The 27197-nt window shown below is 37.8% G+C and overlaps 1 protein-coding gene across 8 annotated transcripts in view; it reads left to right on the forward strand.

The window, feature by feature from the left end:
- MTHFD1L (methylenetetrahydrofolate dehydrogenase (NADP+ dependent) 1 like) overlaps positions 1–27197 on the forward strand; it is a 157118-nt gene that overhangs the window by 40767 nt on the left and 89154 nt on the right. For all 8 annotated transcript variants that reach the window (XM_040598296.1, XM_040598299.1, XM_040598304.1 and 5 more), the window contains 6 exons: positions 780–854; positions 3607–3709; positions 7108–7184; positions 10694–10834; positions 19076–19144; positions 26008–26119. In XM_040598296.1, coding sequence (XP_040454230.1) covers positions 780–854; positions 3607–3709; positions 7108–7184; positions 10694–10834; positions 19076–19144; positions 26008–26119 — 577 coding nt within the window. The remainder of the gene's footprint in view (positions 1–779; positions 855–3606; positions 3710–7107; positions 7185–10693; positions 10835–19075; positions 19145–26007; positions 26120–27197) is intronic.

A 27197-nucleotide genomic window follows, 5' to 3' on the forward strand; every position in this document is an offset into this window, starting at 1 on the left:
CTGAAGCCATTCTATGTTCCGTTGCGAAATTTTGGTTATAGAATATATTTTTCTGGCAAGTAACTATCATAAGGATGTTATGCCCAGAACACTGTCAACTATTTCAGACTACTAAATAGTCTAATAAAAGATGATTCATATATATATATATATATAAAAAAATCTTACTCTTGTTAATGATTTATATACTCCTTTTAAAGCTAAAAATTGCACTTCTGATGTATAGTTTGGTATGATGTACCTTAAGAAGAAGGGGTTGTGGGGAAAATAAACTAGATCCTCTTCCTTCCACTAAATCTGTTGTGACCTTAACACAAATGCTAACTTGAGTCTTTAAAGAGAAGGGAGAAAGTAAAGGAAGGAGTCTCCTGGTTTTTTGGCTCCAGTGTTAAAACTGAGCACTGTTGTCATATCCCCTTTACTTGGTATGACACAAATGTGCATTTAGGCCAGTTTGCAAATGATAGTTATAGTCTGAATAATTTGGACCTTGGTTGAAGTTTTAAAGGGTTCCCAATTTCAAAAGTAATACTTTTGTGTGTGTGTGTGTAACATAGAAACACAGTTACTTTGGTAACTGGATTTAGATTGTTAAATCATAGGCACTGCTCAAAAGCCTACCACCTTCTCACAATTGTTTTTTATATTGCTAATCCACAACGTATATGGTTGGGAAATTCTTGCTGAAATCAGTCTGAATAAAATAAAAATTTTAGCTTTTTGTTTAACAAGTTCCTGGTTGTGACTTCTTTCATTAACTTCTTGTGTGTTTTTTCTAGGCTTTGTATAATAGACTGGTTCCAGTAGTTAATGGCATGAGAGCATTTTCTGCTATTCAGTTTGCCCGTCTGAAAGTAAGTTGTTAATGTAGCCTCTCCTCAATTATAGTGTCTCTTCATAAAATGTACTTTCTTAGGCAAATTGTTTAAAATTATTTGATGTATGGGGCTGGGTTTCTATAAACCTCCCTCATGAATTTACCAAGCCCAGACTTCTTTCTGAAAACATCATTCTTGAAGTAATAGGATCTGGGTCTGATACTGTTTTCATAACTGACATTTTTGCTATTCTTTTCTGCTGAAATAAACCAATAATGTTTTTTAATTCTGTGTCTTTCCTGATGAAATATTAAAGTTAGAGTGTTTAAAATACTTTTCCTATTATGGTAAAGTCACGTTTGAAAGCTCACATTCTTTGGTTTTGCAATATTTTCTGGTTTTGAAAGTTTATTATAGCATATACTTCTGGGGTTTTGTTGTTGTCAATTTGATAGTGTTCTTCCTTCAAGGACTAGAAGCACATTTGTGTGCATAGTATATTCTTGCATCCCATCTTGCTTCCTGAATGCTTCCAGAAGAGCTTCCTATGCAATGAATAGTGTATCTGGATTTGAGGCTGCCATTCTGATAAATATGTAGAGAGCAACACAGTCCACTAGCATAGTGGAAGGAGAATGTAAACCCCTTGAATATGACCTCTAAGAACAGCTTCAGTTTTCTGTGTCCAGTTCCATGTTTGTTGTTGGCTTTTGAGTTCTGACTGGTGTTGTTTCAGAGTTACTGGATAGCAATGGATAGCTGCCAAGTGCACACTTGGAACTGGGGGGTGGAAAGGAGGATAGAGGTAATACCAGCTTCTGGTTGGGGGCGGGGGGGAGGGGCAGGGGCAGGGAGTGCTCAAGGTTCTCATAATATTTTATGCATTTGTGCTGCTCATTTGAATGCCAGTAAACTAAACAAATGGATGATTCCTGCTTGACTGTGTGGCAGAGTAGATCTCACAGAATTTTCTGTCAGAAATTGGGAGTATTTTAATTTTGTCTTTGTTTACTCTGTATGAAGGTACCAGATAGGGGAGGAGCGGGAGTGTTTTGGTTATTCATCACATACCAGCTATTTCTGCATTAGAAATGGATTTCTCTCTCTTCATATGATCTACAATGCAGTAAAAAAAGTTTGGCTTTATAGCATTCAAATACATGCATCATAATTTCCAATATAACTGAATTATTTTGCTAAGAATTATTTTTAGTATAACGATTCCTTACACCTAAAAAAGAAAAAGTGAAAAAATATCTTTATGCTATGGGGTTACATTTTTTTCAAAAGAGGATTATTAAGATTGAAACTCCTCCCTTACGTGTGTGGTTTGGTGTTGTAATTACAGTAGGTCTCCTGCAAATATAGTTTTTCCAAACTTTCTGTCTGACAAAAGAAGCTACCTTTCTCATTCCCCTGCTCCTCTGCTTTTTTCTTTTTTTTCCCCAGTAAAATTACTAGCCTAAAACCTCCTTACCTTACCTCCTTTGTTTAACTATTTCTATCCTAGTCTTTTCTTTGTCTCCTTTTCCACATCAGCTCTGTTGTCTTACTTCCATCTGCATCCAGATCAGTCAGCTTTTTTCTTGTTGCCTAGATCCACTATAGACATTGTTGGGACCCTGGGAGATAGGCTGCTTCTTTTGCAGTCCCAGTGCCCAGCCCTCCTTGCAGCAGTTGAGTGTTATAAAAATGGCTGAAAATTTTTCTGTCAACCCTCTGTGGAAAAATGCTCTGGGCATAATGTTCTGCAAAAATGTGGGTATATGCCTGATACACCAAGCAGGACGAACGAGCACTGAACTCTGACTGCCATCCCCCAGCAGAGATGCTAGTAGGTTTTTGCTCCTATCTTAATCTGACTATTTTCATAGAATTTGTAAGAAACTATATCAAATTGGATTAAAATTGGCCAACAGATTAGAAAAATATTAATACAGTACAGTGGGAAATGCCCCTGTGCCTGCTTCTGGATTTGAAGGTGTTCCTCACAGTCTGAGAGACCGATCCTCAGAAAGGAGCATCGCAAAAACAGTTTTAATACTCTCAAAAGAACGTCCCAGCCTTCTAGAAATAACTTGATTTAAATAAGGAAGTAACTGTGGTAGGTCTTTGAAACATTATTTGTACGCTTGTAGATTGCTTAGTTTTTAATACTGAAGTATAAGTATGTTGGTTAATTCACTGAGGAATGATTTCTAATGCTAGAGAAATTTAAGATTTTTTTTCTTTTTTAAGAGTACAATTTTTAAACACAATTTTCTGATCCATCTTTATGTAGATTCACCTAAAAAAGGTTTGCTGGTGCTGAAGTAGTGAATCTTGAAAAGCCAGGAGGTACTGGCTATTTCATTATAATTGATTGAGTTTATGGATGGTGGGCTCTTAAAGCAGAAGTTCTTATTTTATTCAAAGATGATTCACACAAGACAATACATGGGTGTTTCAAAGATTTCCACAAACTAGAGCAAGCAATTATCTTTTTATTAGTAACCGATAATGTTTAATTTCCTCTTTGGTTCACATTAAGAGTTTCTTCTGTGTAAGAAAAAGTCTGTTAATTTAATGGCCTATGAGTATTTATTCTGGTTTTAGTTTCATTTCTCCATCTACTTTTGCCCCTGTCTTAGTTACAGTTTTTTCCTATGTGCTTCTTTTTTTAATAGTTTTGGTGCTGACATGCTTTTTTCAAAATGTTTGCTGAAAGTGAGGGTGATAAGCCAAAGTGCTATAACTTTTGAAGCAAAAAAGCCACTTCACTGCCTTTCTTTAATTTGTTTTTGTGTAGAGGCTGGGAATAAACAAGACTGATCCTGGGACTTTAACAGAAGAGGAGATCAGCAAATTTGTGCGCCTTGATATTGACCCATCTACCATAACATGTCAGAGAGGTATGCAGTCAGAAAGCCTCACTTGAGCTTGAATTTAATCATAATTTATCTCCCAATTTGCTTAATTTTACCTGAATCAGAGCTGTTTCTGCACTCTGACTTTAAGAACAACCCATTTGCAAGTGGGAAATGTGGGTGCATAACAAATCTGGGTGTAGTATGTTCCTCTAAACTTGCTCAAATATCTGCAGTAACTCAAGAGACTTCGCTAATTTTCTGAAAGGTAGATTGCTCTGACAGTTTAAGCGTATCCCTTGTCTCCATCACATTAGATAATACATATGAAAGTGGCTTTTCCATGCATTTTACAAATCTTATCCATTCTTTTCTTAACTGTGGGTTTTAGGTTATTTGTACTGACTCTACTTGATCTTGGTCCCTGATCCTCCCCAGCTCAGCAGTCTGGGTAGCTCAGAGACTAAGTAGGCCACGGGGATTATGTATTTTTCCTATTTTTAAAATGTCTTGTTTGCTTTGTTAGGAAGAGGTGAAAGACATGGTACAATTTCAATTATGCATGCCAAGCAAGCCAATATCCATTCTCACACCCTTAGACAACTCCCCTCTGCATTTTCCAGTTCTAGTGCTGGGTTAAATTTCAGTGTTTACTTCAACATCTGTACCTCTGTCTTTGTTTTTTAAGCAAGTGAACTCTGCATAGCAAAGTTTTGAGCTAAATTCCATTGGATTTTATTTTCTTCCTAAGTTCTCAAACACCAAAGTTATTAGGTCAAAATCATTGTTAAACGGAATGTATTGTGATGCCCAGAGAAATAAGGTGAATCTGTTGAGAAATGAGAAGTCTTGGCCATGCCTTACTGTGCCCTCTGTGTGCATGTCATCTCAAACTTGGGATATTTTTCTGAAGGTAATAGTGGGGGTTGTGGCATGAGATGCACACACAGTGTGTCTGGAAGAACCTATATTAGGCTGAATTAGTAATATAAATATTTAGTGTAATATGACTCATCATTTTTATCAGCACCAGTTTGGGAGGAGGCATTACTCAACAGCTGTTAACCTCAAGTGAGTTATTTAATTCATCTCAACAATGTTAATGAAACTTCTATTCTACACAACTGTATATGGTGTACATATCTTAAACATTTCAGAAAAAAAAAATTAGTTTAGGAATGTTTTAGATAACTTGGAAAATGTTTTATTTGGAACTGTTTCTGCAATCCGTATGTCTGTGAAGCTTGTTACATACCAGGGAATTTGTAGGGCAGAAGAGAAAGCTATCCAATTGTCTGAAAGTTTAATTTTAGTCAGGAGCCGTTTCCTTAAAAGTGTCACAAGCTTAAAGTTCATTGTCATCTTATACTAACTTGAACAGGTACAACATACTGAAAAGAGGGAAAGCTTCCCTGTGCTTACCCTTGCCCTGGTATTCAGATCCTGTTTATCTCTCTAGAGGATTAGGAAATACATAGATTAAACCTAACACTTGGTTGACCCTAAACTTTCCTGAAGCATTTACTTTGGGTAAGGAAGAGGGAAAGTTTAGAGAAGGAAAAATTGCTTTTGTAGCAAAAACAATTATTTCTTTTTTTACTACTTGTAAATGCAGCCATTGGAATCTTCCTAGAGAATGAATTCTGACCCTGGTGAGAAAGCCAGTGTATTTCAGTGACCAGAAAGAGTTGCTGGGGTAGTTATAATTTCATGGTAAGGATGTTCAGGTTACATGGTTTCACTAGGAAGGGCCAGATAAAAATCAGCCCACTGGCTGTCCAGGCTGGTGGAAAGGCTTGTTCCTGCTGTCAGCAGTGTTTGGGTAGGCAGGAAAGACATTTAGGTCTGCTTAAAGCTGCTTGTGAGACTAAGCCTCCTAGGAGGAGAAGGGGTAAGTTTGTGCTTGAGAGATCAACTTGACATATGGCTTCACAGTGGCATATGGTACCACAGCTTGGTGTGAGGATACTGCTTCCATGTACCAGGCTCCGTTCTGCAATTTCTGCCAATACTGTAGTATTTGAGTATGAATATATATAAATAGAAACCAAAATGACTTAGCCAGATCTGTGGTGCACCATCCTTTAAATGGAATTCCTGAAGAAATTAGCAACCTAAATACCATGTAGTGGGAAGAAGGCACGTATGGTGTTTACAACAGCCCCATGAGAAATGCCCAAGAAGGGGGAAGTGCTTTTCTCCCAGCTCATTCACAGCCCCAAATTGGAGTTGTGTAGGATTGAGATTCAAAGTCCCTCTTGTTCTTGGGCAGTTACCTCATCCTTTTCTGTACAGATAAACTTGTTAATCTCCAAAAGCAGCAGGAAAAGTGGTAAGAGGTGATTTCACTGATCTTCAGTACAGACAGCTTCTCCAGAGGTTCTAAATGAACAGAGTTCAAATATACATCTACCAGAAGATTGACTTAATTGCCAAGCTACAGGCTGAACTGATAAAGCATAGATAAAGCGTGCCTTCCACCCTTTCTTTTACAGTTGGTGAAAAATGAAACATCTGTAGGGCTAAAGAGCCCATAAGAAAGAGGGAGCCTATTTTTGCATTCTGTAGGGAATGTCATTCCTGGGAAGGAGAGGTCTTGGAGTTCAGTCTCATTTTCTAACAAACCGAAACATCATCCTAATGTTTCCCCCTAAGAAACATCGTGATCAGTTCTCAGCAGATGAGAGAGCGCTTCGATTATTCTCAGTCCTTCCTTGTGGTTCCTACCAAGGCCCGATTGATGTTGAGTGTTGTCAGTGAAGAATTGGAGCACTTGGCTTGCGGTGATTGTTAGTGAAGTTAGCAATTCCACAGGATGGTTTGGACATGCCCTTGCAATACCAAAAGTGTTTCCAGGTTAGAAGTACAATTATCTGAAATTGAAGTTGTGTTAAATAGCAGATGGTTGATCTTGGCAGTTGAAAAAAAAACTTCCTTTGAATACTGTGCAGCTGAATGTGGAGTTAGTTACTGTGATGTGCATGGAAGTGACTTGTCTGGAAGAACCAATCTGACAACATAATCATCCTTTAAAAGAGAAACAGACCAAGTTTAACCTACATTATGCAGTCTTACAATCAATTCTTAACAAGTCAATGATGAAGCAAATGATTTTAAGTAGGTTTGAGGTGCAATGCATCTACTAAGACAAATTTTTCTTATGTAGGTAAAATTTTAATTTGTATGTTAGAATATTAAGAATCTGTTAGCTTCAGTTACTATACTGAGAAATTTTATTTGCGTTATTTTAACCTGTCATCTAATGGTATCAGCTAAAAGTGAGAAACCAAGTCAGTGTTAATGCTAATATGCAAGAGCGTGGTTGTCTGGTTACACTGTTCAAACAGCTGAATCTTACATGTATAAAAACAGGTATGCCTGGAAAAACCCAGATCCCTGTATTCTTACTGACATGTTTTGCTTTTGCTATTCCCTTATTTCAGTGGTGGATACGAATGACAGATTCCTGCGCAAAATAACAGTTGGGCAGGCAAATACAGAGAAAGGATTTGTCCGTCAGGTATGTAAAGGTAGTTAATATATCTCATTCTGGACAGACATTGCTCTACAGGCTGAGGTGTTTCTGCAGTTCTTTCAGAACACTTTGAATTGCAACGCGAACATCTGTTACATAGCATTCTTGCAGTGAAACTGGTTGTGTTAATGAGTAACTGATTCTGAAGAAATGAAGAGCAGAAACCAATGCATATTGCACAATGCGTTGAAAGCACTTTAAAAACTTTCATGTTAGGGGCTCAACATAGTCACCCTATGAATATAAAAGCTGCCCTAATGCCCTCATAAGATGAATTTGTATGATTTTTCTTACTTTTTTAAGTCCCTCAAACTATTTATGTAGTATTTATATAATTTAAATTACATTTAAGTTTAATACTAAAAACTGGGAGGTGAGGTGGGTCATGTGTTGTTGGTCCCATTGGTGAGGACTGAAAAGGACCATTAGCTTTTTATTCAGTTTTCATTTTCCTGTCATGCATCTCAGCTTTGAGATCTAAACTAAGAACTTTTAGCATGTGCTTGATTTTAATAGTGGGCTTGAAAAATTACTGAAAAATTGAAAGCCAGACTTTCCAACGCTATCTGAACAAGTGTTCCTGGTGTCGTGTGGGTAAATCCATTTCTGAAACAATGCAGCGTGGTACAGCAGTGCCACATGGAAGAAATTCATTGTGATTATGTGGAGTTTTTCCTAATCTGATGAAGATACTGTAATCTAACATTATAGATCATGAAATTCATGAGGTTCTGACTATTTTGAGGTGAATAGCCATTGTGGTAGACATAAGGCTTTCATTCATTTTGGAAATCCTAAATTTAATTTTGCATCATTTCAGACCTCACCTAGGCTTTGTGCCTAAATAAAGAGACCAAAAATAGTGCTAGTATTTTTGCTCAAATCAGCAGGTAAAACAGTCAAATTGGAGACAAGAACTTAGAAGAGAAATCATAGAATGATAGCATCAGAGAATGGTAGAATCATGGAATGGTTTGGGTTGGCAGGGACCTTAAAGATCACCTACTTCCAATGACCCTGCCATGGACAGGGATACCTTCCATGAGAAATGCTCACTTGTTTTGTTTTTTTAGACATGGGGTAGAGACTTTTATGTCTATAACTTACAGAAAACTCAATATTAGCTAATACTCATCTCTGATAATGGGCTGGGACTGCAAAATGTTATACTTGGTACAAGTTCCTTCAACACTTGAGACATTTGCCTATGTTTAGATTTGTTTCAGTGACTCAGTGTGATTATTAGCTTTGAGCCAGGTTCTGCCAGCCTTATTGTGCAGCATTTTACCACCATAATTATACTGCTGAGTTAAATGTGGGTTGTTTTATTATAGAGTACTAGCTGACATATGGCTGTGAAATATTGCTTCTGTACTGTTTTGGCTAAAATGACCTTGATGCTTTCAATTTTGATATGTTGGACTGATGCATATCCATTCACATTTTAACATGGACTTAGTGACTGGAGAAATAGAGCTAACCGTTGGGAAAACTCATTGCAGAGCCTGGCCGGAGATCCAGGGAAAACAAGACTTCATAGTTAACAGATGCATTTTATAAATATTTGGAGTGTTGTTCTAGTGCTCTTAAAATCAATGACACCTGTATAAAATGGCAGAGCACAGCAGGCACAAAAGCCTGTATTTTAACGAACAGGGATGCTGTGGTTTCTAAAGAGCATTACATGACTGATGCCCTTGATCCTGCAATTGAATCCATGTGGGTGGATCCTTTCATCAATAGAGAACGGACTTTTTACAGCTAAGGCTTCTGTCAGCACTTCATAGGTGTATAAAGGTTATTAGAGTTAAAATAGCACCTGCTACCACAGTCTTTTGTGCCTGTTTTTTCAATTAAATATGTCACACTAAGCATCTACCTGGCATTGTTTTTTCTGTCCTTTTGGGTTTATATAGAAACAATGATAATAAAAACTTCTTTTTTGGTCTCCTGATAAACATTCTGATGAAGTTAAATAATATTCCAGTATATAGGTTGGGCATAGATTTCTCAGGCTTATTTCCGGTCTTATCTATGCTGCAGTGACTTACTGGGGACATTCTTAACTTCAGAAAAGATAGTAACATCCATGTCATCACAACAGTAAGAGTGTTCATTGTGTACCCAGCTATTCTGTTACGTATAGAACTGCTTCCAGGGAATACCGAAAATCTGCTTTGTAACTTCATTTCATTTGAATCCCTACGCTGAAAATGTCAATTACAGGATTGTGGGTTTTTTCTGTTGGTATATGTCTCTCCCTGTCTGTGCCCAGTGACGAAAGGGATCCAATGCCTTCAGAAGTTTTGACTAAATATGCAGGTACACAGAGGTCGGCCTGAATAAGGCTGTTGTGGGATGTAGCTGTCAAGACAGAATCTAAAAGCAGGAACATAGGTTACAAAAGGGCGGAAGCTGTCAAAGTACTAGGCAAATGCATAGGAGTGGTAAGGTATATGTTGAACAATTCTCTATGTAGATGGCTTCTTAAAAACAGATGAAGCCCTCAATTTGAACAGGTATCCTCTGGCATACATCTGGTAGAGGTCTGACATAGAAACAGTCCCACGGCTTTTTCACATAGAGACCAGGTTGTCAATTACTGAAGTTTTGCATAGACTTTAATTGCTGGAGATGGAGATATTACTAAAGACGCTGCAGTTCTTGTTCACTCCCAACACTGTTTTCCTCTCACATAATACACTGGTGACTTTGCCTTTCTTTGTTTACATTCTGATAGCCCATGGCCTGGGCTTTACTAATAGTAAATTAGTACAAATACTGCTAACATATACTGCAAGCTCTTAAAAAAAAGTAGGGACCACAGCTTATGTTGTGCTGAAAAATACTGCACAGTATGGATGTGTTCCTACAAGAGCAATAGAACTGGTGCCACATATAATTATTGGGGGTTTTAAACTTATATATTTGTTAATTTAAAAAAAAAAAGCGGGGGGGAACACAAAGATGTATTTTACATTCGCATAGGTCAAGCACAAGAGCTAGCAGCATAGACTCTTAAATTTTGAGTTTATGTAGCAGAATGATCAAATGTAACAAGAATGTTTTTGAAACAGAATAAAAACTTTTGGAGAGCATTACAGGAAAAAAAATGAAACAAAACAAAACACATTGCTGTGCTCATGCCAGTAAAGCTCAAAACACATGTGGTGATTTTAATTTTTTTGCCACAGAAAAAAATTCTTGGTCCTTCAGGGAGCTTCTGCAAAGGATAATGTGAGCCAATGGGCTAAGCACTCTGCAAGAATGGTCCCCAAGTAAATGAAGTGTAACAGAGAACATTAATGAGGGAAAATAAACAAAGTGTTTGAAGTTACTCTAGTCTGAGTGATCTCAAAAGCTGTAAGTTACAATTCAGAACTTGTTTAAATTCCAGTGTGAAATCTGTCTTTCCTGGGTCTATTCCTGATGATTCCTTGTGAGTATTTGACCTGATTTTGATTTGGTTCATGATTCTCATTTCTATTTTACAGGCCCAGTTTGATATTGCTGTTGCAAGTGAAATTATGGCCATCCTGGCACTTACCACCAGCCTTCAAGATATGAAGGAGAGACTGGGGAAAATGGTGGTGGCTAATGACAAGAAAGGAAAACCCCTAACAGCAGAGGATTTGGTATGTTCTGTGCTGTAGACCTGGGATAACTTCTGATGTGTTTGTTTTGCCTCTTGAAGCATTAAAAAGGCAGGTGCATGCCAAGGATTTTGCTTTGAACAGCACAGTCAGATATCAAAGAAAGATCTTCTGGGCCAAAACTTGTTCACAATGAAAACAAAATATAAAACTAATTTCTCCAGCTCTCTGGTAACATCTAGTTCAGGAGGTCTCTGGTCTCCATAACCTACTTTGATAGTTTTCTGCAATTCTTACGGCAAACAAATTTGGTACCAGAGGGATTCAGAGTGTGGGCTCCTGATTGAGAGAGCTGATAATGTTTGCTACTGTAATTGTGAAGTGTGCTCAGATGTTACAACATAGTTACCACATGAATGCTTACATAACACTAAATCAAAATGGAAACAAGCTATTCTTAATTCATAGGTTGCTAATAGTGCTTGGAACAAGGTAATCTCTTCACATCATTAATATTTTTTCTTCCTTACCTTCATTAGTTGCTGTTTCCTCATTCCCTACTTCAGCTTCTGAAAGAAGTCAGTATAATCTTCCTTTCTATCAAAGTCTAGCCCTTATAACCAGGCTGTGAGTCAAAACAGTGGCTGGAAGCTCACACATGTTTCTGTATGGCAGGTTCTGGTGCAGCGAGAACCTACCAGTTGACCCTTGCAATCCAGCTGTATGCCAGGAGTAGGCTCACTGTGATTGACACTAGTTTACTGTAACATTACATTACTTGAATTCTGAAGCCTAATTGCCAAATTAAGTTTGTACATTGCAGATGGACAGCACACCCTAAACACAAGAAATGTGATAATGCTTTGCTTTTATGCTTTTTTGTCATGTAAATATATCCTTATAGCAAGTGACATGTCTTGGAGCCATGCTTGCATGCCACTCTGCTGGCAACGACAGCCTGTGTCACACAGACTATGTGTGTTTTTTCCTGTTTGTCCCTTTTTATGTGGACATCTGCACAAACTTACTGCGTTTTTAGAATGAGCAAAGGAACCAGTGTCCTCCCTTGTCAGCAGAGATGGCAAATCCACAAGCCAGGAATACATTCACAGCTTTAATGGATTCCAGTTTAATAAGGAAATTAAAACATAGTATCTAGCTTGCCTGGATTTACAATTGAAATTAAGATAAAGGTACCAAAATTTCAAAGTGCAGTCATCCTTAAAATTTGAAGAAAATCAACTACTTATTGTGCAGGAGACATGAAGAACTGCATTTAATATTCTAGCTGTTGAAGTTTTGATTTTCCTTTTCAATTGCATAACTTTGTCTTGGCCAAATGGAAGGGAGTGAGGAATGAGATACCTTATAATGCATATGCAAAAACTGAAAAATAATTCAATGTCAGAATTAAAACTACATTTCAAATACATAATTTTAATCTTGATGCTACTTTTGTATGAAGGTACTTTCATGTATTAATATTGAAAAATATTTAACCTGTCTTCAACCACTTAATGCTAATCAGCTTGATCAATGAAAGCAGTCACTTTTCCATAGTCCGTCTCATCTATATTTGCTCTGTGGAACTATAATGTTAGGGCTGAAATTATGAACAGTGCACAAAGAACTTTCAATTTTACCACTATGTCCCTAATGAAGGTAGCGCTCAGCAAGATATTCATTGCTAATTCTGTTTTCTTTGCCCTTCTTTTAAACATTTTCTTTTTTAAACTTTTCCTATACTTAGTGTCTCAATCATTTGATAGTGTCACTTGCACTGAACATATGTTTCTAGCTCTTCTTTAAAGCAGTGTCCTGTATGATACAACAGAACTGCCCAGAAAAAAATGTATCACAGTGTTGGGCATATATATTATGACCATCTGCAGCTCTGCTGCTGCATTCTTTTTCTTCTGCAGGTTCTCCATACCAGACACAGGGAGGACTTGGGTGCATGTCATAAGTGCAGAAACTCCTACCTCCTTTGTTGTGGAGTGTGTTACAAATGAGGATGAGAACAGTGGGAAGAATAGGAAGATGATTTCATGATTAAGGCAGAAAAGTGTCTTTTTGGAGAGTTGAATTATATTCCTGTGTTTTTCACAGAGCTTATGTGTGGTGCTGTGTCTGTACAAACTGATTCTTACAATACATGAGGAGTTATGCATTCCTCAGTATGGCTTGATACCCAGGATCTAAACAGCTGAAATCTATGGAAGGAGTGAAACACAATCAAGAACTATGAACCAGAAGAAATGATTTTTTGTTGTCTCAGGTTGAGCATCCAAAATTGGTCAGTACTTTTGAGATTGATTTTTGTGTGTGCCAGTTTCTTTTCTGAAAACAGGAACAGACTTACTAATATTGGTGAAGAAGTCAAATGTCAGGTGTTAGGATTTAAGAAATATCTAAAAGGAAATTAGTGGTTTCCTTACTAAGATTTCTTTATCAAATATAATACTGCTTACTTTGTACAAGGTGAGAGAGCTTATGAATAGCTGCACCACACTTGTGAAAGTATATTCTATAAAGTTGAATCCTCTGGAAGCAATAGCAGGAGATGTATAATAACTCACATGTACAAAGAAGATAAATTTCAATTCTATCAGATAGCATTTCATCTCTGTTTCTGTTTTCTTCCCGCAGGTGGTTGGTCAGTCTGTTTGAACAGCTTGCAACTAAACCTACTGTTTCTAGACTTTAAATGCAATATCTACTCTTTCCCCTGCTGCTTGTGCTGCCTTTGTTGTTACTATTCTTCTGTAAGCTCATCTTTTGACCCCTTTTCATTTAGACTGCACAGGTTGTATCTCTTTCTTGTGCGTGTTAGAAAAGTATTCCTGTAGGATCCAGAAGAGATCTTTGCTTGTGGTCAAGGTGTCCAGATGCAGAGCTGGTCCAGCCTGGTGCAGCCTGTAGATAGAGTTGTTACACCGTAGGCTGTAAGCCCACTGCACATCGTGGCTAAAGCTTTCTGGGCAGGATGAGGCGAAGCTAAGCATTCACTCATGACTATCTCTGAACTATAATTTTCATTTTCCCAAGGTTTTTATCTTGAGCAAATTTTCAGATGTGGTAAGAGGTTTGGTGTGAAACCATTCTCCTCCTGAATTTTCATCTTCCTTTGAGGTCAGAGTTAGAGAGGAAGTAAAGCTTTATAGCTCAGAAAAGAAAGATCTTAAGACAACTGAACATAGGAAGGACAATATAAAAGGTTTTCAAATGCTTTCAATCCAAGAACAGTTCAAGCATTTTGACTTAAATTTTCATAAACTAAAATCAAGTTTAAAAACTTGAATCTATCATAGCCACTTGATATGGAACATTTTAGCCTAAAGAACTGAAGGCAGCTTTACCATGGGAAGTTCCACACAACCTGAATAATGGGTGGTGGTTAGTCCTACCTGTCACTTTAAAAAAAATACTGGGGTTCATGTTTTATGTATACTACCCAGATTGAATTTATGCAAGCTTAAATGTTTGACAGTAGTCTTTAGTTCACTGGAATCTATGCGAACCAAAACCACTAAACCCTTCTCTGTGATTTGTTTCCAGATGAACACACAGTATACTTCACAAAAATACAACTGCTCTTAATTTTTGCTTTATATGCAATATATTTATAATAATACAATAGTAAAACCTAAAGTACACATTGTTAGATATAAACCAGATGCAGAGGCAGGCTAGGAGAAATAGAAAAAAGATAAATTTAATATTTCATTAACTGAGAAGACTCCTTCCACAAGAGTAATGGATTAAATATCTATCCTCTGTAATGGAGCATATAGAAGTCTTTGCCAAAATGTGGTGCTCATTGTACAGTATTTTGAAGACTTAATTGCTTTTTGGCTTTTACAGTGTAGTAGTATTCTGATAGACACATGCCATATTTTTATGCCAATCTAAATGGGTATGCATGCCCTAGATCAGTATTTCAGCAGCTATGAAAATTATTAAATAGATATGTCACTATCTTTTTAAATAAGACTTCTCAGCTTACTTTCTGTGCCATACTGTTAGATTTCAATAGTTCCAGGGCCAAAAAAAATAGCTTCCTATTTACTTTTATAAATGATCTGTCAGCTGAATATATTTCGTTCTCTGGTACATCAGAAACATTGTGTACATACTTCACTTTTAACAAAGTAGTTGCAGTTCTTCTTGGCATATGGTTTAGGATTTAGGTTTTTTTCAGAACTGATACTGCAGAAAAATATTATCATTTTGTTAGAAACTATGAAGGGAAGTTACAAGTACTTCATTATTTTTCTTATGAAGAAAAGGGGGTTTCTCTGCCCTTCAGTCTATGTAACCCTTATTCATTTCACAGTAGTTACTTTTAATCACCTTCATTGTCATCTAATGCTGCCTTTCATTTCCACTCTTGATAGACTTCAGAGGCCGCTCCACTGGAAGTTGCTTTGAAAGCATGTTGGTTTTTCATCTAAGTTTGCCTTTTCTGTGTCATGTGTGTAATTTATTTTGTGCTCTATAGTCTGTGCTGTCCTGGGGAGCATACCTGCCCTGACAGCTGTTGGATAGATGGAAGGGGTATTATTTTCAGAAGTACTTAGGATCAGTTCCAGAAAGGAACCCAGGAGAGTTGGGTGTCCATATACATTTGAATTGGAGTCCTACTTCTTTCTTCTGACAGTGAATTAGTGGAAAGCTAATGATCCTTGGGCTCTCACACACTTAATTGGTGTGTAATGTCTAAGCCTGTAATTCTTTTATAAAAAATTTATCTACCTCCTCTGAATTGGAAATAGGAACCTGATTCCTTAAATAGCTTTGAGAATCAGATCCAGGACTTTGAGTGAGCTGTGGGAATTGTTTACTAGCTGCTTGGAGGATTGGGAATATGAAGGAATGAAAACTTTATTCTGACAGAATCATGTCAGGTAGATATGAAAACTTTATTGTTTTTAGGACTGTTGTTGACAACAAAGCTGTTTAAGAACCATGGAAAACAAGTAGGCTTGATGTGTGTTAATTGGAGTCTTTGCATCTTTTTTTCTTGGTTTTCAGGTTCAGATACAGTAAGCTGTTATGTCCAGAATGCATGTCTAATATGGATGAAATTTCCCCAAAAGTTAAAATGCATAGGAAGCATTTGGGGGTTTTGCTTCACAATTTTATCAGATTGGTGAAAAACTATCAGAAAGCAAAGGAGAGAGGATTTGAGCCATTATTATCTGGGGGCTGCCTTTCCAGTCAGCGTGGCTTGGGTCAGCAAATAGCTGTTTGCATGCTTACTTTGAATGAGCTGGTGGTCTCAGCTAGCATGAAGTAGACAACAGATGCCCTAATCAGATGGCTACAGTTGACACGGGTTAATGCCTGTCAGTCCTTAGGCAATTTTCCCAAGAAGAGCCTTAGGGCTGATCTGCGGCTGCTCAGGTAGTTAACCTTGCTGTTGACCAGTTGGAAGATCTGATGTAAAGTTTTCCTTTTGGCTTTCTTCCTCTAGAAAGCTGAATAACTATTACAGTTGGTTTTTACAAGATTGTAAGATTGTAAACTATCTCAGTGTTCATGCACTGAAAATTAGCAGCAGCTGTTTCTCTTTTAGCATAGTGATGAATAGCTTATGCTATATGACGATGGAAAAACTGAGATACAGGAAGAAAACGTAAAATCAACTAACCTTTTCCTTCAGATATTTGTATTACCTGTAAAATCCTGACTTGTGTGTGTACATGGCTCAGCTTTCGGTGAGACAGATGAACAACTTATCTAACTGTCATAGTTTTGTGATGCTAGCAAATAGTGGTGAACATCATTTCCTTCAGCTGGGGGTGGGAGGGGAAGAACATTGTTTGTGGTGTAAGAAATTCTGTCTTAGCTGTCTGCTGAATTGATGAATCAGCAGGAAAAAAAACAGGCTTATAGATCTACTCAATAAGTATATTGCACACTGGTTTTTTAAAGTGAATTTAAATTCTGCACGGTGATCAACAGGAAAAAGTATCTATTCGTTTTGGTAAATTAGGATTGAAAACGGGCTTTTAATGGAGAAATTGCTAGGATTAAAATTTGTTCCATTTCATTTTAAATTGTTAGAACTGGAGTTGGTCTATTTACTGTTTTATTTAAAAGTGCTTCAGATCTGGAAGTGAATCAAACCGGTTTTATAAAACAAATTGTTATATTGAGCAGATACAAATTTAATAACCTAAGAAATATACCCACTTTAGAAAAACTTTTACAAATTACTAAAATACAAGAAATCAAAGGCAATAGCTGTGGCAGTTATTTTTACATGGTCCTAAAAAGAAAACTCATTTATAGGTAAAGTATTGAAGTTACATTTTATTCTAGCAGCAAAAATTTTATGGGATACTGATGAAATGAACAGTTATGAAACATTGTTGAGATTTGTTCTGCATTTTTAAGTTTTTTATCTAAAACAAGTAATTTATAATCTTACTAATTAAAACAATCTATAGCAATTAAGGAGCCTGTGGGAGTGAAAAGCAAAACCAGTTACGTTTCTCTTTTTAACATGTTTTTCCTTTTCCTTGTATTGAGGCCCTCAGCTTTGAATTTAAATGAGAGTAGTTGGCTATATGTACAGTATAGCATCAGGCTGCTTCTTTAGAAGTGATGGAGCTTCACTCGTTCGGACAGAGAGCTGGTGTGCTGGCATTTCCTTGCATTTTGATCCTTTTTTCTAAAATTAACATATTAAGAAACAGAAATTACTTTTTGCTGATTCAGAAGAGGCAAACCTCACTGTTTTGTTACCAGTTTCTCATATTATGTATTCTGGGTCTATTGGGATTTGTAGATAGTGGGAGTTTACAAAATGCAGAGAGTGAAGAAACATCTTTCCCTCCTTTTTCTCCTCTCCTTCACTTTCCTCCAAGGAAACACTTGCTATGCTTCAGTAGAAAACAGTTTTACTATTTTGGTTTCAATTCATTCTTATCTGAGGCCAAATATTCTGCTTCATTTTCATCTGAAGTCTATGTTCAGATGTAATGCTCAGAAAAGAAAAACTTCAATTTGTATAAAATACTGTGTTTATGTAATCACCATATACTTCCATGTCTCTGATCTGTCTATCATTAAAATTTTCACACAGAGTTTGATTGTTCAAATTTTAGGTTAGTTGGAAGAAGCTGTGTTGAGAATTATACAGTGCTACTTTAATTGCTTTTCTTTATTTGAACATTGTTGTTCAGCTCTTAATAGGCTACCTAGATAATATATCCATGTTTTTCAACCTTCATTTTAAACATTTACAGCAGCTAGTGTTTTTATTTGGGTTTAATGTTTCTTTTCAATACAAAAAAAAAAAAAACAACCCACTTTTTGTGTTCTCTGGCAAGTCTATGAGCCACTCCTTATAACACTACTGCATTTTTTTAACCCGTGATCTAGTTCTTTCAAAACAAAACACATCTTCTCAAAATCAGAGTAATTTAAGAGTAATATGCTTGTGGTTTCTAGATAGCACTCTACATGTAGTCTGATAGTGATGTACACACTCTATAGCCATTTTTTTCTAAACTGGGTGTTGAATTTTGGTGTAGAGGGGTGGTCATGACTTTCTTTTATTTTAAATTCAGTCAGTGTGAAATTTAAAGTTAATATCCAGCAAAATTTTTAGGGAGTAAGATTTTCACATCTAAAATGCAGCAATTTACTCGGCTCCTTTTCCCCTCTCATCATCACAGTAAGGCACCTCTAACTTAATCTTGTGCTGTATTCATTATCTATCCCTAGTCAACACTGTGGCTGCTTTCAGCCTGTGTCTGTTATGTATATTTGTACAAGTTTTGAAAAATACCCTGTCTGGTTGTTGCTAGTTATTGATTCATGCTATTGATTCTGTCATGAAAGAAATAAATCTGTCTTTTATTTAGGCAGATTTAGTAAGTTATTGCCTTATTTCTCAGGTCTCCGTGGCCTTTGCTTCTGCTTTATCTTTTGTTCCCATGAACATCCTCATGGTGATAACTTAATAGCTCTGTTTCTGGTCTCTCCATAAAATGGGAACAATATTTACCTACTGCCTTTTAAATGTATACAGAACAAGATCATTAGTATTTCTGGCACACTCTGTAATTACAGTATGTTAGAAGTCTTGAGGTAACACCTAAATAAATTCTTTCTGTAACACTGCTTATCCATTATGATTTATAAGCACATTTTCTTTTTCTCCTTTGAACTGTAAGGTTTTTTCTGTATTTTAACTGTAAGCTTAAGTGTAACTCAGAAATATTGCACTTTAGAATTGACTTCCTTAAAATGTGGACTCTTGTTTTTTAGGGAGTAACAGGTGCTTTGACAGTTTTGATGAAAGATGCAATTAAGCCCACACTAATGCAGACATTAGAGGTGAGTATGGCTTATGATGCCTGCCCTTCTCCAGCTTTCACATTCCATATTGGGCCGGTTATGCTTCTCTCCAGTGACCGTGCTTAAGTTTCAAGCTTCAAGCCAGGGTCAAATCCATAAAGGCATTTTAGCAATTGTTCATTTGTGTATGTTAACTAATCAGCTCTGTCTGCATTTAGACCTTTTTGGTGGGTTTTTTCCTTCCTTTGAGACTCTGGCTTTAGTCATAATTTTGCCTAGTGCTGCAAACAAGCTGCAATGCACTGTTGAACAACTTCTAAGCACATTGGGAGGCAGGTTGGGCTTCCGATTCATAGAATTCCTTCTGTTTCCCATCTTGCTCTTCTAGGGAAGTTATATTTTTATGTATTTCCTTTATATGGATGATTCCCACAGCCCAGCATGTTGAGTTGAAAGTAGATGCTTTGCTAAGGCCATTCTAGTCTGTATTATAGTTTATGCCATTAACAAACACAGGGGGATCCTTTTGCCAGTTCATGCTTTTTGAAAAGGCGGCTCCTAGCCACCCTATCCTGCCATAGTGCCTTCAGGGACTAAATGAAGCTTTGCTGGCCTATGAGAGGAATATTTTACACTTACCCTGCTGAGCTTTCTTCCAGCAATTCAGAGAGTGCAGAATTAGTACAACCTAACTTGGTGTCTGGGCAGTCTAGTATTGCCTTTTCAATAGTAAGCGGGATGATGAGCAATATTCATGGCGAGAGGGAGGAAGAAAAATGGGGAAATAATGAAGCAGTTTTGAAAACAAATACATTGGGAGAAAAATTGAAGTATATTAAAAGTTTGACCATCCAAATTACATAGCTGGAATATTTCACAACAATTTCTGATATGGTAAAAAGCTGAAGAATGTAGAAAGATACCAGCGCAATCCCCGGTTGGAAAAAATGTCTCATTATCTACAGCATGTCAAAGTGATAACTACCTTTTTGCTTTTGAGTTTGGATGGGGACCACTTCCTACTCTCAGGAAATACTATAAAAATAGAATTTGTCTATGTTATTTTACTATAGCCATCTTAATTATTTTCTCCTACAAAGAACGTCTGTCTTTCCATGTGGCTATACGAAAAATATATGTGTGTGTCAGAGTTTAATATAATATCCAATAGCAGAAACTGGAGGTCACGTAGGATCAAGAATGTCACCACCAGAACTGTGTATTAAATCACCACTTGGATAACATTGTATGTATGCATTAAACATCAGTGATAAGGTAGTTTTGATTCTGAGTGTTTAGTCTGCTTTATTCCATCTGCACTTTGCATAACTGTTAGAAAATAACATGGTTTTGTTGTAGTGTTCTAAAAGACAATTATAAATGTCAAAAGAGATTATTTTGACTGATAGGCATTTGGTTCTGGGACTTGCATGCTTTTATTTTTTCACTCTGCATTTCTTTATATTCACATTTCTATGCAATAAAATTGCTGCCTTTTATGTGGTATTCTTTTCTAGTCTAATCTATGCTATGGCTGAAACATCTGCCAGCTTTCATCAAACGCTATTGCTTGTTAGGAGGACCCTGACCACAGTAACCAAGGATCCTTTTCCCAGAAATTCTTACAAAGTTATTTTTAAAACAACAAACTAAAGCAGCTCAGAAGACTGCTTCATGCTCCACTTCTGCCATTTGGGTCTCAAAGATGAACTTTTGTCACCCTTTGAATACCTGTTGGTTTGCAGACTATATGAGTCACCTATCCAGAAATGGAAATCTCCAGCTTATCTAAATGTTTTCCAAAATAGTGCTGTGCTTTGGCTATGTATGCCCCTTGGGCTGTGTCATTGCTCTTGTACAGACATGCAATGGCCTACTCTGGTTACTGCCCATGCTGTTGTTGATGTTCTTGAGCCTCAAGCTTGTGTCATGTCCCATTTCATCAATAAATACCTTTCATTATTTTTAATTAATCATGTGAATAGCTTTAAGGGGTGCTAATTTTAATAGCTTCAGTTTTTCCAGAAAAGGGGAGGGAGGGGAACAAGGAAGATATTTCAGCCTGCACACTTGAAGGTAGCAGTGATCCATCTATGACTTTATAGCCTTCCAGCATGGCAGGTTTTAAGCCAAGATAATCCTAGCATACTCTGAGGTGGTGGATGTAATAACGTCTCTTCTGCTATGACATATTTCTGATGAGTGTGTGAATTGCAAGTCTTCATGCAAACCAGAAATGAGGAGAACTGAAGCCTAAATTACACTTGAAATAATCCTAGTAAGCAGCATCCAAAAGAAGAGGGACCTCTTAAGTTTCCAAAGAGCCTTTCTGCAGGAACTGGGCAACATAACCCTAACCCCTTCAGGGAGAAGTAGTTCTCCATGTAAGTGTAAAGACCTTTAGCAACAGCACTATGACTTGACAACAGTAATATCGGAAATGATCCTACAGCACACAGGTGGAAGAACAGAGTGATACAATTATAGAGAACAGAAATGCAACTCAGACAGTGCTGTGGACCCGTCCTGCAAGTAGGATGAAACTGTTCATCAAGGCAGGTCTTCCACATAACTTTGGTTTTGGGGAATGGCAAAAGGACTGCCAGAGGAGGGGGAGCAGATCTTCTGGATGACTTTCAGCTGATACTGACAGTTAATTTGACATAATTTGTAAGTGGCAGTGGCTGTGGGTAGCAGCAGCTGAAAGTAGCCATTGCAGAGATAGCTGCACTCCTCTGTGATCAGGCCAAGAGCCTGTAGGTGGGTATTGTGTTAAGCTGTGGAGGTCTGAGGAGGTGCTTGCCAGGGCCTGTGGAAGGGGAGAAGGGTAACCTACTCTGTAGTTTTGCACCAGCTTTATATAGGCATCTGTGTGGAGGAGAGGTTTAGAAGTTTGTAAATCAAAAATGGCCAAATGCCAGTCCTGCATGGAACTGAAGTGGCAACTTGTGTCAGTGCGCTTTTTTTCATATGTGAATTGATGTGTGTGTTTTAATTTGCTGGGTTTTAAAGAGGTTTCTTGGTGGGTAGATTTCCGTCACAACCCTGTTACTCTGTCACCAGAAATGCCAGCTCAAAGTGTTAGTGATTGACAGTGTTTTATATGCAGGAATGACAGTAAAATCTCAAAATGGGAATGTGGGACACTCCACCTACAATTACTGCAGGCTTTGGAAGAATTTGTATCCAATGCTGTAGGGTTGAGAATACTTTGTTTGAAATGTACATAATGATTTCATAGTGTTTATCCATGTTTGTCATGACAGATTGGTTCCTTCATGAACTGCTCCCTTAATGTTTAGCATTTATTTATACTGTGCGTAACAGAGCAGCTGCTCTAGGAGACAACTCTTTGTAGTTGCAGGCTGGCTTCTCTGGGACAGTCTGCTTGTGTTACATGTAAAGTGCCACTCACAGTAAAGATGAGGGGAGGGTGGTAATAAGTATTATAAATATCCTTCTAGTGGCCAGTTAACTTCAGATATTTATTGACATTCTGGGTTTATTTTCTTTTACTAAAATTTGGAGAATAAAATTTCCTGTACTGAAAACAGTCAGCAGAATGCATCCCTGTGCCACTGTGTTTCTTCATATAGTTTATTAAGAGTGTAATGAAAATAAGTGGCACTCTGCAGAGTGGGACAGATGGGTTGGCACAGAGTCACTGAAGCTGGCCTGAGAAGACATTGTTGTCCCTGTTCCAGGGTGTGCCTGAGGCTCCCGAGATCCTGCTGGAATTCAGTGCCTAGACTATATTTTTACTCCAGGATTGCCCTTGTGGAAAAAAAAAAAAACCAAACCAAACAACACTATTCAAATAACTCCTCCTTTTTCTTCTGGTGGATTTCAGAGCTGCAGGGGAGCATCTGTCCATACCAGTGGTTTCGTTGTGTGTTTGGATTTCAAGTTAGTGGCAGGGGGCCTCTTGACTACTGATATTCCCACAGTCCAAATTTCCTTCCTATACATGTTGTGTGGATGAACTCTTGGAAGCACAAGTGCACAGGGAATGTTGTGGGAGAGCCTCCTGGCCCCCTCTCTGCATAGCTGCCACAGTATGAGCTGGGCTGCCCTCTCAGCAGCTGTGGTTGTGCTCCTGTGCATCGCATCTGCCCATGTCTGGGCTGGGCTCTAATGAGAGCAGCCCTGTAATTGCTTGCCACAAGAAATTAAGGACTTGGAGGAGTGAAATTAAACTTAGTGAGTAATAACACAAATCAGAATAAATCCTGTGGATTTGAATCTGGTAGCTGGAAACTGCACTCTCGTTTATTTGAATGATAGATGGGTAGTTACTGGATTAAAGTAGAAGTAAAACTTAAACTTGGGTTGGTGAAGTGGTTTGCATTTTATTTTGTATGAGTTACAAGCTGTTTTGGATAATCTTTTATTTTGTGCAGCACCTCCAGTTAGACTGATGCCCAAATATTAGAAACTTTGAAGGTCTACATAGTTCAAGATAAATTTTTACATAACTATGTAAAATCACAATTAGTAGTACTGTATGGGGCCATTAGCAGATAGAAAACAAGAAAAAAAATAATCCTAAGTAGACACTATGAAGTCAGTGTGTTATGATAATAATCTACGTAATTCCACTGGTTACAGGGCATGATTTCTGATGTATTTACTTTTTATGCTCCTGTTTCTTCTCTAACATGTATGAGGCAGAGTTGTCTTTGGGTTGTAGGTTAAATGTGTAGGTTTTGGACAGTATTCCCTGCCCATATGTGTGCATAGTCTCCCTTTTCTTTCCTAATTTTAAAAATATATACATATATCCCCCATTCTATTAGAGTAAACCTGAAGTTTAATGTGTCAGTGGCTAAAAAAGTTACTTGTCTTTGCTCTGAAGAAAACATTTAATTATGTAGAAAACATTTAATTATGTATAATTACTTCTAAAGGAAGCAATAAAAACAGATACTTTTTGTTGATGTTTTGTACATGATTTGTGTTCAGTGTTACTGAAACAGGAAAATCTGTTTTCTATAGTAACGAATATTTCACTACTGTAATCTAATTGTTTTGGTGTTTTATGGAAAACATGAACATGCGTTGTCTATGTAGGTTGTTTTCTGAAGACAACTAGTGGGGGAAGGGGGCACACACAACTAGGTTTTATTATATGGTTAATAGTTTCTGAGTTATGGTTCATGGGGCTGTTGGATGTGGCCTGCAGCTGATCCACGGAATGCTGTCCTCCTTAATTGGTGCTTCTGGTCAAAAATTGAGGAAGATTGCCCAGTAGCTTGCCTGAAATTTTGAGGGTTGGCAGTGGCTCGTAGTACAGAATGTGTGAACACTGATGGAGATAATCTGAAGGTGTCTACCTATTTTTTCTTTAACCAGCTGGGCATATTTAAAAGCATTAACACAACAACAGGGATTTGTTTCCTTAAGTATTTGATAGTAAGACAGCTGAAATTACATCTTTCTCTCTGATTGTGTATTCTGAGTTGGAGAAAAGACAGCAGTTAATATTATTTTGCCTAGTCCTAATCCCTTTCTGTAGATGCTAATTTTCTAATCTCTCCTTTCCTTGGAATGCCTGCCAAAAAAGTAACAGGGAAGATGAGAATTACTTGCTATCTGACCAATTTCCCTGTACCTAGTTAATTTGCCTATCCCTTTGCTGTTTTAGGTTGGTCCGTGCTACAGAGTGTGACTTCCTAGTGTATTTGCAGAGTGTCTAGCGTAGGGGAATTCGGCTCTGCATCTGGGGCTCCCAGGTGCTTGCCAGCAGCAAATGCTTTTTCTGTTGTATCAGTATCCCCGCTGCATGCCAGCCATGTCCCGTGCTGTCTCCATCTCCTTAACCGTTGACTCTAGTCCCTCGTTGCTTCCACTTGCTACTTTGCCTGCACACGGGTGGCAATTACAGTCAATGAGGAAAACAGGAGCAGTAAGGGATGGAGCATGGCAGGACTTGGGCTCTTATTTGTGTACTGTCTGCAGCAAGGCGCTTAGTGCTGATTGTAGTACATGTGCCAGAACAGCATGCCACAGTGTTAGGGCAGTAGAAATATGAAATATTAGTACAAGGTTGGGTGAGCTGTGTAAGTTACCCACAAGTTGCACTGCTGGCCATTACCTATCTATGAATGAAGCAGGTTCTGACATCTAGGCCTGTAAATGAATGAAGTCTCGAGCACCTGAGATGTACTGACAGCCCCTAAATTATCTAATGGCCCTTACTTGCTATCTGTGCTTTGATTTATATAGCATCTTGATTAGTCTGCAAGAGTATTGAGCTTATGTTCTTACCTTTTGTACTGGTTTTGGCTTGGATAGAGTTAATTTTCTTCATAGTAGCTAGTATGGGGCTATGTTTTGGGTTTCTGCTGAAAACAATGTTGATAACACTAGGATGTTTTAGTTACTGCTGAGCAGTACTTACATACACAGAGTCAAGGTTTTTTCTGCTCCTCACAGCACCCCACCAGCAAGTAGGCTGGGGGTGCACAAGAAGTTGGGAGGGGACACATTCGGGACAGCTGAGCCCAACTGACCAAAGTGTTATTCCATACCATATGACATATGACATATGGCTCAGCATATAAAGCCAGGGGAAGAAGGAGGAAGGGGGGGACATTTGGACTTCATGGTGTTTGTCTTCAGAAGTAACCATTATGCATGATGGAGCCCTGCTTTCTTGGGGATGGCTGCCGATGGGAAGTGATGAATTCCTTATTTTGCTTTGCTTGCATGTGTGGCTTTTGCTTTACCTATTAAATTGTCTTTATCTCAACCTGTAAGTTTTCTCACTTTACTCTTTTAGTTCTCTCCTCCATACTGACATGGGGAATATGTGTGAGTGGCTCGGTGGGGCTTAGTTACTGGCTGGGGTTAAACCACAACACTTGTCTATTAAATTAATATTGGGGTTTTTTATCATTCAGGGAACACCAGTATTTGTTCACGCTGGACCTTTTGCTAACATTGCACATGGAAATTCTTCTGTTTTGGCAGATAAAATTGCCCTTAAATTAGTTGGAGAGAAAGGATTTGTAGGTAAGTAATTATTCTGTTTATTATATTACCGGTTGTTGGTAAGTTGGCAAGCAGTGATGTTAACGAAGGGATAAAATAGTAATAAAAAGAATGTTAATTTTATGCTAATATTAATAATAATCTTAAAGTGGATGTGGAAAAACTTCTCTCACCTTGCCCTTTGTCTCAAGTGTTCCTGTCACCATGTTTGAGATTCCACAAGGTGGCTGAGCCAGTTAAATGGCTGGACTGCAATGAAAGAGGTGTCCTGTAGTTCCTTGTTTAGTACGCATCTGACCTCTCTTGATAAACTTACAGAGACCATTCCCTTTCCCTGCTGAATTGTTCCTCTGCCGATTCAGCAAACAGCCAAATCAGGGGTCAGATGTCCCTGAGCCAGTGCAGAGGAACAGCAGTGGGAAGGGTGCAGAAGAAAGAGTAAGCTTGCCTTAGTTTGGTGGCAGTGAGCCATTAGGTTGGTGCAGCTGCATTGTAAAACCTCACCATGAGGCAAAAAAATTTAATTTTTACATTAAGAATTCAGCTTCCACAAGCAACAATAGATGTGTAGAGCTTACTGTTATGGTTGCAGGCAAAATAAACTTTTGGCTGAATGGTGAACTAGTTTTTATAAAAATTGTTGGGGGTGTTTAAATTTTAGAAGTAATAAAATGAAAGGGGCATTGCTACTTTGCAGTAGTAATGCCTTTGCACTGCTGCAGCTGTTCTTTTCTGTGTCCTGAATACCCAGCTTGGTTTATGTTAATCCTGAAGTTGAACTTAGTACCTGTGGAACAATGCTCTTGAAGAGGTGCAGTAATGTGAAACATGATGTGCTAGTGCCCTTAAACTAGCAGAGAAACTTGTCTGTATATGCTTGTGTCATACCTACGTATTGCTGTAAATCACATAGAGAAACAAATTACTTGAAAGTACTGTTTCTATTTAAATTCATTGGTAATTGTAGAAAGGATGGGGGGGGAGTTAGCATTGTTATAGAATGTATATACTTTTTGTTATGATACAAATCAACATATATTTACACAAAGAGAATAGAAAGGTTTCTTACACAAAGTTGTTGACTAGTGAACAAAAAGAT

The sequence above is a fragment of the Falco naumanni genome, chromosome 6 (assembly GCF_017639655.2).
Source record: "Falco naumanni isolate bFalNau1 chromosome 6, bFalNau1.pat, whole genome shotgun sequence".
Classification (NCBI taxonomy): domain Eukaryota; kingdom Metazoa; phylum Chordata; class Aves; order Falconiformes; family Falconidae; genus Falco; species Falco naumanni.